The sequence below is a fragment of the Glycine soja genome, chromosome 7, assembly GCF_004193775.1.
Source record: "Glycine soja cultivar W05 chromosome 7, ASM419377v2, whole genome shotgun sequence".
NCBI classification, from domain to species: Eukaryota; Viridiplantae; Streptophyta; class Magnoliopsida; order Fabales; family Fabaceae; genus Glycine; species Glycine soja.
The window spans coordinates 41437732-41455098 of NC_041008.1; the positions used below are offsets into that span (position 1 = coordinate 41437732).

The 17367-nt window shown below is 32.6% G+C and overlaps 2 protein-coding genes across 2 annotated transcripts; both read left to right on the forward strand.

Moving 5' to 3' along the window:
- The first annotated feature begins 425 nt into the window (after positions 1-425).
- On the forward strand, positions 426-7852 carry LOC114419757 (protein ESMERALDA 1-like). Its single transcript, XM_028385537.1, has 10 exons — positions 426-1031; positions 2554-2623; positions 2877-2944; positions 3047-3135; positions 4169-4366; positions 5560-5764; positions 5859-6026; positions 6227-6394; positions 6476-6666; positions 7010-7852. Exons 1-10 carry the CDS (start codon positions 657-659, stop codon positions 7170-7172), a joined length of 1695 nt encoding a protein of 564 aa, XP_028241338.1. The 5' UTR covers positions 426-656; the 3' UTR covers positions 7173-7852.
- Positions 7853-11721: 3869 nt separating this feature from the next.
- On the forward strand, positions 11722-15446 carry LOC114419759 (phytanoyl-CoA dioxygenase-like). The gene is made up of 9 exons (XM_028385538.1): positions 11722-11855; positions 11929-12053; positions 12160-12220; positions 12309-12377; positions 13012-13130; positions 14143-14290; positions 14401-14545; positions 14671-14757; positions 15212-15446. The coding sequence occupies exons 1-9, from the start codon at positions 11810-11812 to the stop codon at positions 15252-15254; spliced, it is 843 nt and encodes a 280-aa protein (XP_028241339.1). The 5' UTR covers positions 11722-11809; the 3' UTR covers positions 15255-15446.
- Positions 15447-17367: the final 1921 nt, after the last annotated feature.

A 17367-nucleotide genomic window follows, 5' to 3' on the forward strand; every position in this document is an offset into this window, starting at 1 on the left:
CATTCGAAATAAAAATTCCAAGACCCAGATGATGTTTATTACCCTTACCAACACTTTCAGAAAAGCATAATTCGTTGGAAACCATTCACTCCTCTGATCCGCGTGATACCTTTCTTCTAGCACCTGCACTCAGTCACAAAGTAATAGAAAAAAGACAATAATTTATTTTTCCCGGATCAAAAACTATGAATGTTTTCAAATTCATCAGATTAAAAATTAATTTTATCCTTACAATTGTTAGTTGAAAAAAAATTTACACAATCAAAATTAAACATAAAATCTCTCATTAAATAAATAATTTATGTTCATGTGAATGTAGCACAATAGTAATTTAAATATTATCCAAATAAATGAATAGATCATGTCAAGAAATAAAAAAAGTAAAAACCCACAGAGCATGCGTTTTTGTGCTATTCTTTGTTTCCCTCTCCATAAAACAAAAACAAAAAAGAAAAGTCACTGCATTGCGTTTCCCTTCTTCCCCTGCTAGTCTAGCCAATAGCCAACCCAACCCACGTGCTTTCTCTCTTTTCTTTTCTCTCTTCCCTCAGGAAAAACACACAACCCTCCCCAAAACGGTGTCGTTTTCTGGGACCATTTTAGAGAGAAAAAGAGAGAGAGAGAGTTGTGTTGTGATGCGGAAACGTTGATCCCAAATGCACCCGTACAACCGGCTACCGAGCAGCGGGCACTCGACGCCGTCACCGCCGCCGTCTCCGCTCCGGTCGCCGAGGCTCCGCCACGCAGGGCGGTCCAAGGCCGGGCGGTTCTCTCCGAGCCGGGGGAGCGGTCGGACCGCCGCGCAGCGGCTCAGCTGGATGTTCCTCTCTGTTCTGCTTCGACGACAGGGCGTTTTTCTCTTCGCTCCTCTCATTTACATCTCCGGAATGCTCCTCTACATGGGAACGGCGTCGTTCGACGTCGTTCCGGTAATTAAACACCGTCCCGCGCCTGGCTCCGTCTACCGTAGCCCTCAGCTCTTCGCCAAGCTCCGCCTCGACATGGATTCCGATAATTCCTCCGCCGATGCGGTTCGATTCGTTCTGAAATCTCTCAATATTTTAATTATTTGTTTGTTTATATATATATATATATATATATATATATATATATATATCTCGACGGGTTTTGGTGATTTGTGATTCGTCAGGTTATTCCGGTGAAATTTGTTTTCTTTTTTGTTTTTTTATTTGGAATGTTTGGAATCGAGTTTCTACTCTGCGTTTTTCTCATGTATGTTTTGTATTTCAAATGTAGGTTTAGTTTTTGCGTATGGATTTTGCTGTTTCAAATGTAACTAACTTGTTTATGGAAGAGCTTTTGAGTTTTGTGATGCGTATTTATGGTTAGATTGCTTGCCAGGTTTGAATCTGGAGGCTAGGGTAATGTGAGTAATTGATTGAGCAGATGTTTTAAAAATGTGTGATTGCGGATTTTGGATAGAGGAAATTGGTTCTGATTGTCAAAGGCGATTGATGATGAATTGTCTGTGAGAATGTTAGGATTGTTATTGTGTTAGGTCTTGGGAGTTTTGTTGACCGAGATTGTAATAGTTGTGCTGCATATATTTGAATTTGACCTAGATAAATATGAGTATAAAAGGTGTTAATGTTTTATGTTGTGCATATTGGCTAAGTATATTATCTCGAATTTGTATAAGAAAAGTACTACTTTTAGTATTGGCTACCAAAGTTCCTCCTTTTTTCCCCCAGTTACAAAGGAGGTCATAGGACCTGATGGTTTGATAGGAAAGGATATTCTAAGCTTGACATTGAGACTCACAAGGGGTCAAACCTAACACGAAGTCTTGGTAAGGAAGCTGGGTGGTACTAGAAGGAAAAAACCATTGGAAGAAGCATCAAATTTCCTTTTGTTGCTTTCTCCTGTGCTTAGCTTCTAGCATATTCTTTTTTTTAAAAAAACTAATCTTGACCTAACTTCCAAGGGATTCCTTTGAGATGATAATAATCATTACCAAAATAAAGAAAAGGGAATTAACTGCTTATGTATAGTGTATGTGTATATTAAGAACTTGTGGTGTCTTTTTTATAAGTAGAGAATTCATACCTTCACATGGGACAAAATTTCATGTTTGATGGGAATATTTTATGAGAGGCAGTATATGTCGTGTTCAAACCTATGCTTCTTTGGTTTGAGAAGATATCAACTGACCACTAAGCTAGGAGAAGAGTGAGGTTTATATTGTTAAGACATGTTTGATGAGAATTTAATGTTTGATTGTAATATTGGTATGAAATTTTCTTGAATGCTGGCAGCTAAAATTATAACTTTTTTATGTATGTTTTTCAGCTCTTGCAAGGATAATATCTTCAGAATTCAGAATCTTTCATATCATTTTGGTTATGACCACCCACTAGCTATTGGAAGATATTTGATTCTGACCATGCATCTTTTTTTCTTATTTTCAAAGTTTGGATCTTTTAGTTGGTTTCTTCTGTAATACTTTACAAATCTTCATACTTTTCCAATTTCATTTGTTTTTTTGGGTATAGATGGCTACTTTCAGTGACAGGCTTGTAAATTTCCTTTCAGATATCTACAATATGGAAGTATCCCTATAGAGGTGGTGAGTGGAAGCCATGTGTGAACAGATCTTCAGAAGGTATAACATAACTGATGATGCACATTAAATGATGACATTATACTTTTTATCTCAATTTTTGTTCTGCTGTATAATTATTTTAGTGCTTTTGGCACTATTTATTTGTCTATTCCTTGTTGATACTCATTTAGTTCCTCTGGTTGAAGCTTAATGCTTGCATTTTTTAGGATAAATCTGGAAAATCATATCTTTATCTTCTGCAGTGTACTGAGTTTTGTTAACTATGAATTTATATTTCTAATGTTGTTGATAGACCTACCTGAATCAAATGGATACATATATGTGGAGGCTAATGGTGGCTTAAATCAGCAGAGGACATCAGTAAGTGTTTTGTGTACAATCTGTTTTTCCATATATTCAAAATGTGTTTAATGTATTTTCATTCAACTAATTTATTTTGTGAATGATATCAATTTTTCATAGGTATGCAATGCAGTTGCTGTAGCTGGCTATCTCAATGCTACCCTTGTAATCCCCAACTTTCATTATCATAGCATATGGAAAGATCCTAGGTTGGTTTGTTATTCTATCGATTTTAGTTTTTCAGGACTAGGAAAATCTAGTGTTTTATGTTGGCATAAGATTAACAACATTTTAGACTTTTAAGTCAATTATTATATATATATATTTCACATGCTGTTGTTAAAAAACTTATTTGAAAAATAAAATTATTTATAGAGAGAAAGGGGGAAAGCACAACTACTAGAGGATAACAAATCCTCCAAAACAAGAAAAGTGGAAAACTGATCCAACAAGAGATATTATACTCAAGTAGGATGCACTTAATTTGTATCGGGAAAATTAGATTACCAAAATGTCTGAGATTTCCATTTGAAACTACTTGTTAAGATTTTCTTTCATGTCAATTTAGATAGTTAAAACATTTAAATAGTGAAATCTTAGGGGGTGTTTGATTTGCATTTTCATTTTCTGTTTTCATTTTCTATTTTCATTTTCTGAAAACTGTTTTCATTTTCAAAAGATTAGAATTCTGAAAACATATTTGGTTTGACTTCTTGTTTTCTGTTTTCAGAAAATAAAAACACTAAAAATTTATGATATATTGACTTCTTGTCTTTTTTGTATTTTTAGATTTGCTTAAAATTACATTCTTTGCCATGACATTTTCATTTTATCCAAAATAAGGTTTCTGTTTTCAATTGAAAACATTGAAAACGAAATTTTATTATTTTCATTTTCTGGTTATTTCATGTTTTCATTTTCACTGAAAATGTTTTCAAAAATCCAACCAAACACATTTTCATCACCATTTTCTGTTTTTAGTGAAAATGAAAACAGAAAACAGTCAAACCAAACACTCCCTTAATTTCCTTGTTGATCATTGTCTTTTAATAGAGGAAACATCCTTTTACAGTGTTGAATATGACTATTGGTAAGCTGTTTTGTCAAATGGAATATTATGCATTTATATTAGTACTTTATAAATTTCTTGGTTGCAGGGAGTTTCTTGATGTTTTTAATGATTTTGATCAAGGTATTCATTTTGAAACAATCTAAACTGATCTAGAATGTTCATGTGTCCAGCAAATTCCGGGACATTTATGATGAAGAGTTTTTTGTCAATACCTTGAAAAATGATGTACGGGTGGTTGACAAGATTCCTGAGTACCTAATGGAAAGATTTGGCAGCAACATGACAAATGTTCACAATTTCAGGATCAAGGCATGGTCATCTATTCAGTATTACAAAGATGTGGTACTCCCTAAGTTACTTGAAGAAAAGTGAGTGTATGATGCTTGTATAAATTATTTCATTATTCTCATTGATCATAAATAATTATCGATTAAACAGTTTAGAGTAATTGTTAGTTGTCCAAGGTGTGTGTGTGTGTGTATATATATATATATATATATAGGAGGAGAAAGCAGTGCACAATGTTGTAGTGTTGTGGCCTCTTTGCCATCATATGGTATATTTGGCTTCATTCACGGCTAGGAATTAGGATTCTGCTTGATGTTTTGAGCTGATTTTCTTTCATTGTTTTCTGTTAAGGAAAGGAAGGGTAAGGGCCCACAGCCCACGGCCCACGTGTTTGGGTAACGCTAGCAAAAACTTATATTAAGAGAAATGTTTGGGACATTCACTCTATCACTCGCTCTCTGATTGCCCTAAATTGGTTGGAAATCACCAATTATAGTGGGTCCCTCTTCTCATTTAATGATTCTCTCTCCTGATTTAGAAGTGAGACCCACCATAATTGGTTATTTCAATAAATTTCAGCTAATTATAGAGTAGTCATGGTAATAAAAATCAAACCTATTGATACCCATCCAACCCTATCCTGACTTTGACGAGGAAAAGCTGCTTTGACCGGGGTTGGGTTTTCCCCGACTTAAGAAAACAGGGTCGAGTTCGGGTATGCCACCCGCTATTTGCTGGGATGGGAATAGTCAAACCCGTCCCGTTGCCATCCCTATTATAGAGTGTTAAAAAGAGAGTGTCAAAAAGAGTGTCGCTAGCAATAGCGTTCCTCTTATATTAAATATAGAGGAATGCTAACAACACTCTCACTAACACTCTTTCTAATACTTTCTACTATTGACTGAAATTTATTGGAAATCACAATTTTTGGTGGGTTCCACTTATTTATTCTCTTTCTTGATTTAGAAGTAGGACCTTCCAAGAGTTGTAATTTTTAATAAATTTCAGCCAGTAGAAGAGAGTGTTGCTAGCACTCCTCATATAGATATATTTTCATTCTTGCTTGTTATCTATCCATTTGGATTATATGGGAGGGAGTTCGGGTATTATGGCTTGAATACCACAGTGAAGCTCCATCTTTACTCAATTTGGGACACAACAAACAACAGATAATTTTACTGTAAAATTGTTATCATCAAATATGTTTATTATTTTTGAGATAAGGAGGCTGGGAGCTTTTACGTAGATATTGAATTTAATTTTATTCATGCAGGGTTATAAGGATTTCACCTTTTGCAAATAGATTATCATTTGATGCTCCTCCAGCTGTCCAGCGTCTTAGATGCTTAGCAAATTATGAGGCTTTACGGTTTTCAAGTCCTATATTGACCATAGGTGAATCTTTGGTTGAAAGAATGAGAAAACATAGCGCCATTAATGGTGGTAAATATGTCTCCGTACATCTTCGTTTTGAAGAGGTTTGTTTTTATCAGATATGAATGTTTATAATAATTTTGAACGTTGACATGTTAATATTTGTTGCAACTGATGCAAATGATTTCCCATGGGCAGGATATGGTTGCTTTCTCTTGTTGTGTTTTCGATGGTGGAAAACAGGAGAGAGAAGACATGATTGCAGCTAGAGAAAGAGGTTGGAAAGGGAAATTTACAAAACCAGGACGAGTTATACGTCCAGGAGCAATCAGGATCAATGGGAAGTGCCCCCTTACCCCATTAGAGGTAAATGCCTGCTTAAAGCTCTAGTGATTTTAGCCTGTATGAAGAGGAAGAAAAATTCTGGGAGTGCTTTCTTTTTGGAAGTTGTTAGTCTAGCTAGAAGTTTCCAAAATTGAAGTTCTCCTTATGCAGCAAGTTTTGTTGTTGTTTTTACCTAATTCATTTGTTTTATTTATAATCAATGCCTTGATCCATCTCTTCAGGTTGGCCTCATGCTTAGGGGAATGGGTTTCACGAAGAACACATCTATCTTTTTGGCATCTGGAAAAATATATAATGCCGAGAAAACAATGGCTCCGCTACTTCAAATGTTTCCTAATTTACATACTAAGGAGACCCTAGCTTCTGAAGAGGAGCTTGCTCCATTTAAGGTTTACATTTGTACTCTAATGTTATTCGACCACTCTATCATTGGTTTATGCTATGATTTTGACTTGGGATACTTCTTCTAGAATTATTCTTCCAGGATGGCTGCTATAGATTACACAGTTTGTCTTCAAAGTGAGGTGTTTGTCACAACTCAGGGAGGCAACTTCCCTCATTTTCTGCTGGGTCACAGAAGATTCTTGTATGGTGGACATGCTAAAACAATTAAGCCAGATAAGCGGAAGTTGGCATTACTGTTTGATAATCCCAATATTGGGTATGTTACATATTGGCATATTTTATTTTGTTAAATTTTATGAGGATAGAATGAATTAGTATGCTACTTTATAGTTTATAGAAGAATTATGTTACTTTATGCAACTCTTGCATTTACAACTATGCCCAACTGTACTTGTGCTCCAATTAAGTCTAAGAGGAAAATGTTGAGAGAGATAGTATGTTATATGTTCAATCCCTAGTTTTGTTTTTGAAGAACCATATAGCTCGATCATTCTGATTGTGTTCAATGAGAGGTCTGTAGCTGTTAGTAAAAATGTTCCAAGATTTTTTTTTAATTGAAAGTATCTAAATGTGCCTCCTCTACTTTCATTACTTTCCAGATGGAAAAGTCTTAAACGTCAACTGCTGAGCATGAGGTCGCATAGTGATTCCAAGGGAGTTGAGCTTAAGAGACCAAATGATTCTATATACAGCTTTCCATGCCCAGATTGTATGTGTCGTTCCAACAGAACTGACGATTTGAGATCTTCATTAGCAACTTGATCTACTCACAGAATTTGATGGGTGTTTCATGTTACCTATGATTTTGTGAGCATGCCTTGCTGCTGACTGTATTTCTGATATTATGATTGTTTCATTTTTTTCCCCTTTCCATCTGGTGGGAGGGCATACACTCCAATTTTCGGGGGTCGAAAAGGATTTTGTTGAAGGTCTCGTTGATCTGATTATATATTTGGATTGAATTTCAAGGCAGTGGCATCTTTTTTTGTACGTGATGCCAATTCAGAACAGAATGGCAACCGTTCTCCTTTGCAGGAATCTCTTCCAGAACATTGACAGATGGTTTCACATATGAATGAGCACCTGCTGTGTCGAACAAGTTGATGATTAAAGAGCCAAAATGACATACTCGTGTTCCTTCACACCCTGCCTGTACATTAACCTGGTGGAGTACGATATTCATGTGTTAAGTCTGTGGCAAGCTCTCTGTACATTTACAAAATTCAGGGTGTCCCTCCATACTATTTTATTGTTCTGTTTTAGATTTTTTTTTTTGGTCCTGTTTTCAATTTTGTATTTTGTTTACCCTCATATTGAGGGGCCCATTGCTAGTTACGTAGGTTTATGGCTGTACGCATTTGTTATTCTTTCACATTGGTTCCCCATTGTTTTAGCGATGATACCAGTGAATGTAATTAGTTCACCATTCATATTTCATACCAGATCACACAAATGCTGCACCATAAATGCCATAGTATATAATCACAAATTATATCACTTTAATAAAAAAAAAATCCAATCAACAAGAAGTGGGTTATACTATTCTGCAAAATATACCCAACTTAAATGCTCTATAATTACATAACCAATTTCTATACTAATGTTTCTTTTCTAATATTTTGTGTACAACATATTGAAGAAGTAAATATTAAGGATCATAATTTTATAAGAGTTTAATGATGATGCATTGATTGTGTAAAAAAGTTTTATATGATCATCTAATCATAAATCATTAGAGTTATGTTTTCTCTTTCTCTTTCTCAGATTCTCTCTCCTTTGACCCCCTTCAATTCTCCTTCGACCACAACTCTGACCACCATGCCATCACCACCCTATCCATCTCCTTCGTGTTGTGTCGCCACCTGCACTATCTCCTCCACCGAGCATTACTACCTGCACTAGCCAACACAACGCACACAACAACATTGGGGTCACAAATGATGATATGGTGGTAGTGGAGACACACAAGGGCGTTGAGGTCATAGATTCGAGGGAGAGAAGAGCGCGAGTGATGTTTGGTGGTTTGATAGTTTTGGTGGTGGTGATTGGGGGCAGGTTTGATGGTGATGGTGCTAGGGTGGTGGCTATTATGGGTTAGGGAGAAAGAGATTTTTTGAAAAAAAAAAAATTCTTATAATTTGTGACGGGTTTTAATCTCCACAAATTGTGATTCGATTTTTTTTTAAAAAAAAATTGTAATTTGTGATGGTTTTTAATCTCCAAACATTACATTTTAAAATATAGATTAAAAAGAAGGTCTCGTAGGTTCGGATTCATTCACATCTAACCCCGAGTCAAAAAATAACACATTTTAATTTTAAAAGGACAAAAAACATCGAAAAAATTGTAGGGATGAATTTCAAATTTTTTGATATTTATAGACACGAAAAATATATTTTAACCTTATTTGTATGACTTTTAAGATAATTTTGTAATAGTCAACACATTTACTATACATGATGGAGTGTGATTGAATGATGATGTGAAATTATTTTATATTATTAATGTATAACCTATTTTCTTATTTATATGATGAAATAATTTTACATTTTTATACAAAATTAGTCCATTCACAAGATGTAATCTACTCTACAAAAGATTCAATGACTCCAATAAATTTTAAATAAAAATTTACCTCGTCATTAATTGATTAATCTAAGAATATATGAACTTAATCAAACATTTTCAATTTGAAAATATACTATTTAAAAGATTTGGTAAACGTACTCGTGTAAAACTCAAATTAAATATTTAGTAATTTGTAACTTGTTATCTAATATAAAAGTATGAAGTGATGTGATGTGATAATTTTATATTTATTTTCTTCAAATTAAATGATATTATTCAATTCAATTTTAATTCAAATAAATATTTTTTTATGTAAACAAATTCTATTTTATTAGGGTTAATGGGATAATTCAACGATTATTCTATTAAATGTAAACAATTTTATTTTTAGAATTTGTATTCTTAATAAAATAATAATAATTGATTTTTTGGTGATTAATTATAATAGTTAATAAAACACTATATACATATTTTCTAAAAAAGATATATTAAAATTGTTTTATGGAATTTTTCTTTAAAATGACACACTTTCCATCCGGTTTCCTTCCCTCTTTCTAGTATTTTTTTTTTCCTTTCATCCCGTATCTTCCATTTTTTCACTTTTCCTTTGTATTATTTCACAACAATATTTTTTTAAAAAAGATTGACAATGATGGGCGTTCTTATAGATTCCTGAGGTAACGATTTCTCTCCCATTTTGTTTGTCACCTGTTACTTAAAAATAATGCTTTATGTGTCATGTTTTTTACAATAATTCTAAAATTAATCTCTTCTCTTTTGTCGTTGTTGGTTTTTCAGATGATGAGATATACGAAATGGGTGTGTATGGAGCAAAAATATTATCATCTTGGAGGTGATATTATTTCAAAAAGCACAATAGATTTAAACTTATTCATATAAAGATGAAGATTTGTTTTAAAAAAATACAAAAAATTTAGGTGAGTTGGATCCGAAGACCCATCAAGAATAGAATAATCCTTAGACATCAAAGAATGCATTTAGAAGTACTTACTATTACCACCAATAATGTCCTCACATCGTTATCAAAAATTGATCTTTTAGAATATAAATATGTTACTTACCAATTAGACTAACTTTTGTTGGCTAAAGATGAAGATTCTTGGCTTTAATATTATTTGATTTAGTTTTTTCCCCTTAATAGTTAATTATCAATGTATATGAATTTTAATTCTCATAGAATTAGTTAGTATTGATTTCTCATAAACAACGAACTCCATTTCAATACTAAAATTGTATTGCAACATGCAAACTTATACTTTGAACCATTTATATCTTTTTCTAAGCTATTTTCCACCTTACTCTCACTTTTATAAGAAAAATCTTAATCAATCTTTTATTTTTAGTTGGAAAATATATTAAGTTATATCAGTTTTGCATAATAAGGATAAACTCAAGTTTACATATCATATAATTAAAAATTATAAGAATGAAATATAAAAATAAAATATTAAATTCATTAAATTCATGAACCATATTTAAACATTAATTGATAAAAATATGTACAAATGTTAAAGAACATTTGAAGTTTCAATAAATTCACTCATTTAGAATAAATTTTTTTGTTCAAATCAATTTTTTCCTTAACAAATTTTAATAATATTTTAAATTAACTTATTTGATTTAAATTTTTTCAATTAACAATATAAAAATTTATTATTGATATAAAAATATAGAAAATATATTAAATATAAAATAAAATTCACGGGGTACACTTTTTATGAAGAACTAAATTTTATAAAAATACAATCTTGATGCATGAATATGAAATTATAGTATACATCATATAAAATTTTTGATGTGATTTTTATAACATTTTATTGTATATTAATATCATTAATTATATATATATATATATAATATTTTTATTAATTAAAATTTAATAGATAAATAACTTAAAAAGTTATAATATATAAAAAATTATTAAAAAAATAATTCCGTGTAGGAGACGGACACTAAGCTAGTTTTAAATAATAATTATGTATATCAGAAAGATATTTCAAAACTACACATTAAGAGACACTTAAAAAAACATTTAATTATAAAAATATATGTATATTTTTTTTATCAGTATAAAAATATATGGATATGCCAATCATAATTTTCATTCATATAGTAATTTCAATAACTGCATCTTCCATAGAAAAGCTTTCAGCATCCTACATTTGTTGAAAGAAAAGAATAAACAGGCCACTTAAAGAAAAGAGGAAGAAAAACAAAGTTGAATAGAGCACCCGGCTCGCCTTATGCATGACACAGTGTCGCCAGCACTGCTTTTAAACCATGTTAGATATAAATTAAAAACATTTGAAATTATACAACGCATGATGATTTTCATTTTTTTATATACCTTTTAATGTTTTTTTTTTATAAAAGTTAATAAATTCATTATATATGACACTTTTTGAAAAAGTTATGCATTAAATATCATTCTATCTAAACTTATCATGTATTTATTAATTTTTTAAAATAATTATTTTAAAATAATTAAAATAATAATTTATAATTAGATTGATATAAAACTGTTCTATCTTTGAGTACATATGTCTTAAGTTCTTGTGGTTTACCGTAAATATAATTTTTTAAAAAGTAAATTTAAAATTTATTTTGTCATTTTTAAAATATTAAGAAAATTAATTACCCTCAAAACAACCTCACCTAACTGAATACGAGAAGTGGATAAAATTATCCAAATTTGACCTTATGAGAATGAAGACTGCAATCATATATAATTGGCCAATGGTACCTAAGTACAACAACATTAAACATCGAATCTCTTTTCAGTTGCGAGGCAAAGCAAAGCACAACACAAAATGGGGATACTTAGTCCAGAACCGCTCCAATTCTTCAACTCTCAAGGTACCCTTTTTGATCTTAGCATAATTCCTAAGTCAACCAACCAAATCTCAAATCTTTGGAACTACTTGCTCAGGTTATCTTGTGATTGAATCTTTCGCAAGTAGCGATGAGATTGAGTCCATGATGCAGAGGATGGAGCAGTTGGTGGATGAGTTTGACCCTTCTTCCACCGCCTCTATTTTCTCCACCAAGAACCAGGTTACTCCTAATCCCAACATTTAATTTTTTTTCCTCTTAGTTTCATTTTATTTAAAGTTGGATTTTTATCTATTCTCTTACACTTGCACATTGTTTTTTTGTTCAGCAAAAGTTGACTGATGATTACTTTTTCGATAGCGTGGAGAGGATTTCTTTCTTCTTTGAGGGTATTTTAAAAAAAAAAAAAATCTTTTCCAGTTTTTGAGTAATTGGGTTCCTTTTAGTTTAATCATTTGTCTGTTTCACTTTTGGCAGAGAAGGCATTTGGTGATGATGGTAAATTAAAGCAGCCGAAGCAATTGTCCCTTAATAAAGTTGGTCACGGTGAGCTTTTTGTATTCTGATACTTCATCTTTTACTTTGAAGTAGAAAGGAGTAAAGGATAAAACTTAGATGCTGTTGTTTATATGCTTTTGGTGTTGTCATCCAATCAGAAATAGAGTTTCATGTTGATAATCCTTGTAATAAAGGTTTGTATTAAAGGTTAGTATAGTGAGCTTTAATTCTAATTGGAAAACAGCAATAAAAACATTTAAGGAACTGCATGTAAGTTTTGAGCAAGTAGAAATGGGGTACTATCTGTTCATATAAAAGTTTTAAATTGTGGTTGTGACCCTTCATATTGCGGGAAGTAGCAAACAAATGCAGCCAATATGGTCCCAGAAACTTCCAAAATCTTGATGTTATGGTTGAAATTGTGATCATGCACCGTTTTTTAAAACCTTGGTTCACATAGCATATAGTAGAATTAGTTAGTTTATGACAGTGGGGGCACTACTTTTCTCAGCGTAAACTTTCTAGCCTTTAAACTTTGATGGAGTAGAACCACCTGAGCTGTTGTGCTGACTGGTGAATGCATGAGCTTGAGAGTAGCATTGTTCCTTCTGAATTGATCTGATTTCCTTTGAATCTAACTTTTTTTTTGTTGTGGCTGGGGATGTGCTGTGATTTTGTGCAGCTCTTCATGAGATTGAGCCGGCATTCAAAAAGTTTTCTTCTTCTGAGAAAGTTTCCAGTTTGATGCACTCCTTAGGTTACAAGAGACCTGTAGTCATGCAGTCAATGTATATATTTAAGGTGCATTTTTTCTTCTGTCGTTGTGACATTCAGTTGCTGATCATATAGTTGAAATAACTTAAGTTCAATACTTTAATGTGTTGGGGCATTATGTATGAGCAATATATATGTGAATTGGTTGGACATCATGGATGTGTTCTTTTACTTTCCTGGTTCAAGGGCGGGAGGGAGAGTGGGTGTAAGGGGATTGTGTGATTTGGTTCTTTATATTTGTACTCCAATTTGGCAAATGCACTTTCCCCATTTTAATATTGTTACTTGTGTCAGTTACTTCTTTACTTTGCAATCAAATTGGTGTATGCTGAATGATGCTTTTAAACTTTACTGTTATAGTGGTTTAATGCATGTAATGGTATTGAGTTATTCACCTTATATGTTTCTTCCAAGATGGCACATATCTTGTTAGATTTTGAATGATTCTTGAATCTAGGTTTTGTTGATAATCAAACATAGTTAAAGTTACTTTTTTATTTATTTACATTTGTGTTTTATTTGCATACTTTTGAATTTGATATTATTTTATGGACTTATTTATACACTATGGATATATTTGGGTTGGTTATTTCAACATTGCTGTGGTTTGAACTTGAACACCCACCCATTTTTATATATAGTTGAAATATTAAAGCTGGTCGAAATTCTCTCTCTCTCTCTCTCTCTCTTGTTTATATTCATGCTACGAGTATTTTGGGCTCCAACCTGATTTCATTAGAGTTTCATATACATGCTATGATTTTTATTTTTGAAGTGCATTAAAATGAATGAGCAGAAACCTTGTTTTTCTTTGGTCTCACCTTAGCTAGCATAGTTATACAATTTACTGATTGATGGAAGCTGTTATTATTGTTTATTTGGTTTTTTTAAGTATTTGATTTGATGATTCAAATGTGAAAAAACAAAATTGTGCACATGGTTTCGTGCAATTTTTATATGGCCACATGGAGTATCTAAGTATAGAAGTATTTGATGCCCGGTCATTATCATTACTTGATCATGAAATTTTTATTAACAGCAACCAGGCATTGGGGGTGAAGTAGTGCCACACCAGGATAACTCGTTTCTTTATACTGAACCACAAACGTGCACCGGGCTGTGGCTGGCCCTAGAAGATGCAAACATATTAAATGGTTGCCTTTGGGCAATTCCTGGATCTCACAAAAGTAGCCTTTTCCTACCTTTTGGTTTATTTCTTACCTGGATCATTTATCCTTTGTTTGGTTCTCCTAATCTAATTTTTTTCCTTTGCTTTTTTATTCTATGTTTGCTGTAGATGGGCTAGTTAGAAGGTTCTTAAGAGATAAAGATGGTGTCAAATTCGATCGACCATCACCATCTTATGATCAAAAGGATTTTGTTCCTATTGAAGTAAAAGCTGGGTCATTGGTTGTCATCCATGGGGATCTTATACACCAAAGGTTTGTTAAAACTATTCTCTTCAGACAATGTGTATCAGTATCATGAAGTATAGAAGAAAGAAAGTTTCCTTTGAAGGTGGATTCTTGATAATTCATCCTTATCCGTTTTTTTATGTTAATCACAGCTTTGAAAACCAGTCTCAAAAATCAAGACATGCCTACAGCTTGCATGTGGTGGATACAGTTGGCTGCAAATGGGCACCAGAAAATTGGTGAGTTCAGATCATGGGAAGACTTCGTTTATTTGCACTTTTCCACCTTTAGGAACTTAGTTATCATTGAAAGGTTTATTTACTAAAAGATATCTCTGATATATATGATCATACATATTATTAATACACCATTCACCTTTGCCTTGATTGAATCTCTCGGATACCAACCACTTCAATTTTTGCCTGAGTTTTGTGTGTTTAGTATTCTTTGCCTTCAACTTTTGTTAGAGTTTGCATCACTTCTGGACTTATGCTTGTACCACATCAATTCCTCTAAGTCTTTCTTAATCCCAACAATTGACACTTGCAAGTGCAGAAAAGATTTTTGTTTTATGAGAAGTGTAGAATTTGCCAAATATCACAATTTTGTAATGTAAATTTGACTTGGCATTTGTCCCAATTTCTGGGTGGATTTTGCTAAATACTTTCTTCTTTCTGTCAATTTTTTTTTCAGGATCAGACGAAAAGTGGAGCCAGAACCACTCTTTGTAAGCTGACCATCAACCACTTCTTTTTTTTAATCTGGAATTTGCAAATTGAGAAAAACGATGTAATGATGTTTAATTTGCAAGCTTAAACCGTTGTAATAATGTTAAACCAGTTTATGTACTTGCCACTGCACACTAGATTCCACCTCTTTGTCTTTGAGATATGAATAAAAATCAGAATTTGATAGTTTTTATTATTTACACCAAGAGTGTTAACACGTATTTGGAAAAATAATTAATTTTAGTATCTTTATCGAGTTTAAATAAAAAAAAAAATTAGCAAAAAAAAATGGTTCTAGGTGAAATTGAGTTTGACATCCTAATTATGTTGGCTCCTCGAACTCTACAACACCAAACAAAGTCATCTCATAATATATTGATGATCGTTGTTTTGGACATCCAACATTTTTATTGGGACACCTAGCAGCAAAGGTGAAAGGACTAAAATGTCCTTCACCTTTTGCTTATTAAAAAAAAGTGACTAGTCCGTACGAGTCACCTTAGCGTCGCTTTTCTTCTTCCTCTTCGCTTTTCTTCATTCTCTTCGCTACATCGTTTGCCTTCTTCTTCTTCCTCTTCGCATTCCTTGTTGTTTCTTCTTCTCCCTTCGTTCGTGGTTCTTCTTCTTCCTTAGTGGGTCCTGCTCCTCCGTTCCTGGTTCTTTTTCTTCGTGACTCTTGTTCCTTCGTTGTTGCTTCTTCTTCCTTGCGTCTTCTTTGTTCTCCTTCGAGGTAAGTATTCTCCTTATGATTGTTTGTGCATTGTTGCTCCTTCGTTCGTGTTGTTTGTGCTGGTATTCTGAGCATGACCATTTTTTGTGAAAAAAGTCATACAGATTAGCAATCCGTATAGGTACGAATCAATAATCTGTATGGGTCATATGGTCATACGGATTGTCAATCCGTATGGGTCGTATGGATTGTCAATCCGTATGAACCATACGGATTATTGATGAAACAGACGTTAATGTTCATCGTCCTGGACATGCAATGATAATATATTTTTTTGGTATTTTGTGTTTGTTGTTTTGTTTTTTATTTTATTAACAGTTGTTATGTTTGTTTTTTTTTTTACTTGATGGTTATGTAGCAATTGCTGATAAGTTGGAGAGGCTAGTAAACCTGAGGATCCTGACCGAAGGAACAGAAGTCTATACTATTGTTGAAGAATGTCTGAGCATCACAAGAAGCTACATTAACCAACTAACTGTAGGTCACAGATTGAGGCGTAGGCGACATACGGACGATCATTGAAGTTTTTTTTTTGCCTTATATATGTCAATTTTAATTTTTTGAATAATTTTTTTATTTGGCACATTTATGTATTCACAGTGACATTTGGTTAATTTATAATTTTGGTGTGTAACTTATAGATACATTTTTAATTATTTTATAAAAAAATTTATTATCCGTTTATCGTTAATTAGCCATTAATGTTGATTTGAGGAATAAATTAATTTGTCCACAACAAATTATGAATGTATGGTTTTTGTAACATTTAAGCATCATAAATCATTTTCAAAGTTGACAACACACTCTGATTTGCACGCGTCTGTTTAAAAAAATGAATATTACACCTACATACTGACATATAAATGACTACTCAATTATTTTTAGTTCCAATAGTAATAATGCATGTCTCATGCAACATTAAAGCATGACACAACATTGTTGTGCTTGACAACACAGGAAGCGGCATGCGTCTATTTTTTTTTTTAAATAGCACAAGCAATCTCATTGAACAATATCTATATATACCATACCAACACTCTTAACAATCACATATTCTCACCCAATCTACCTTTAGAAACCAAATTCTACAAGAAGCTATGGCATTTTTGGGAGAAATAAGCAGTCAGATCATTGTTAACTCCAGATTAGCTTTTATTTTTTCAAATGGATCGATTATTCACAACGAATCTGGTGTTTATTTCCAAAGTTCAACTCTGATACCCATTTAAGTACCTAATGATTATGGTTTTGAAACACTAAAAAACATAATGCACAATACCTTTCAACTAACCAACGATCAATATTTGGATGAAATTTACTACCGGCAACGATTCGCAGATGCAAGTAACCAATTTGTCTTTCAATGTATGCAATTGAAAAATGATGATGTT

Bases quoted from the DNA above. Each gene is read 5' to 3' on its own strand.
- LOC114419757 (XM_028385537.1), top strand. From the start codon at position 657: ATGCACCCGTACAACCGGCTACCGAGCAGCGGGCACTCGACGCCGTCA. The intron at 4,367-5,559 runs GTGAGTGTATGA...TTATTCATGCAG, and splicing joins CCTAAGTTACTTGAAGAAAA to GGTTATAAGGATTTCACCTT. The intron at 6,027-6,226 runs GTAAATGCCTGC...CCATCTCTTCAG, and splicing joins GCCCCCTTACCCCATTAGAG to GTTGGCCTCATGCTTAGGGG.
- LOC114419759 (XM_028385538.1), top strand. From the start codon at position 11,810: ATGGGGATACTTAGTCCAGAACCGCTCCAATTCTTCAACTCTCAAG. The intron at 11,856-11,928 runs GTACCCTTTTTG...CTACTTGCTCAG, and splicing joins CCAATTCTTCAACTCTCAAG to GTTATCTTGTGATTGAATCT. The intron at 13,131-14,142 runs GTGCATTTTTTC...TTTTATTAACAG, and splicing joins AGTCAATGTATATATTTAAG to CAACCAGGCATTGGGGGTGA.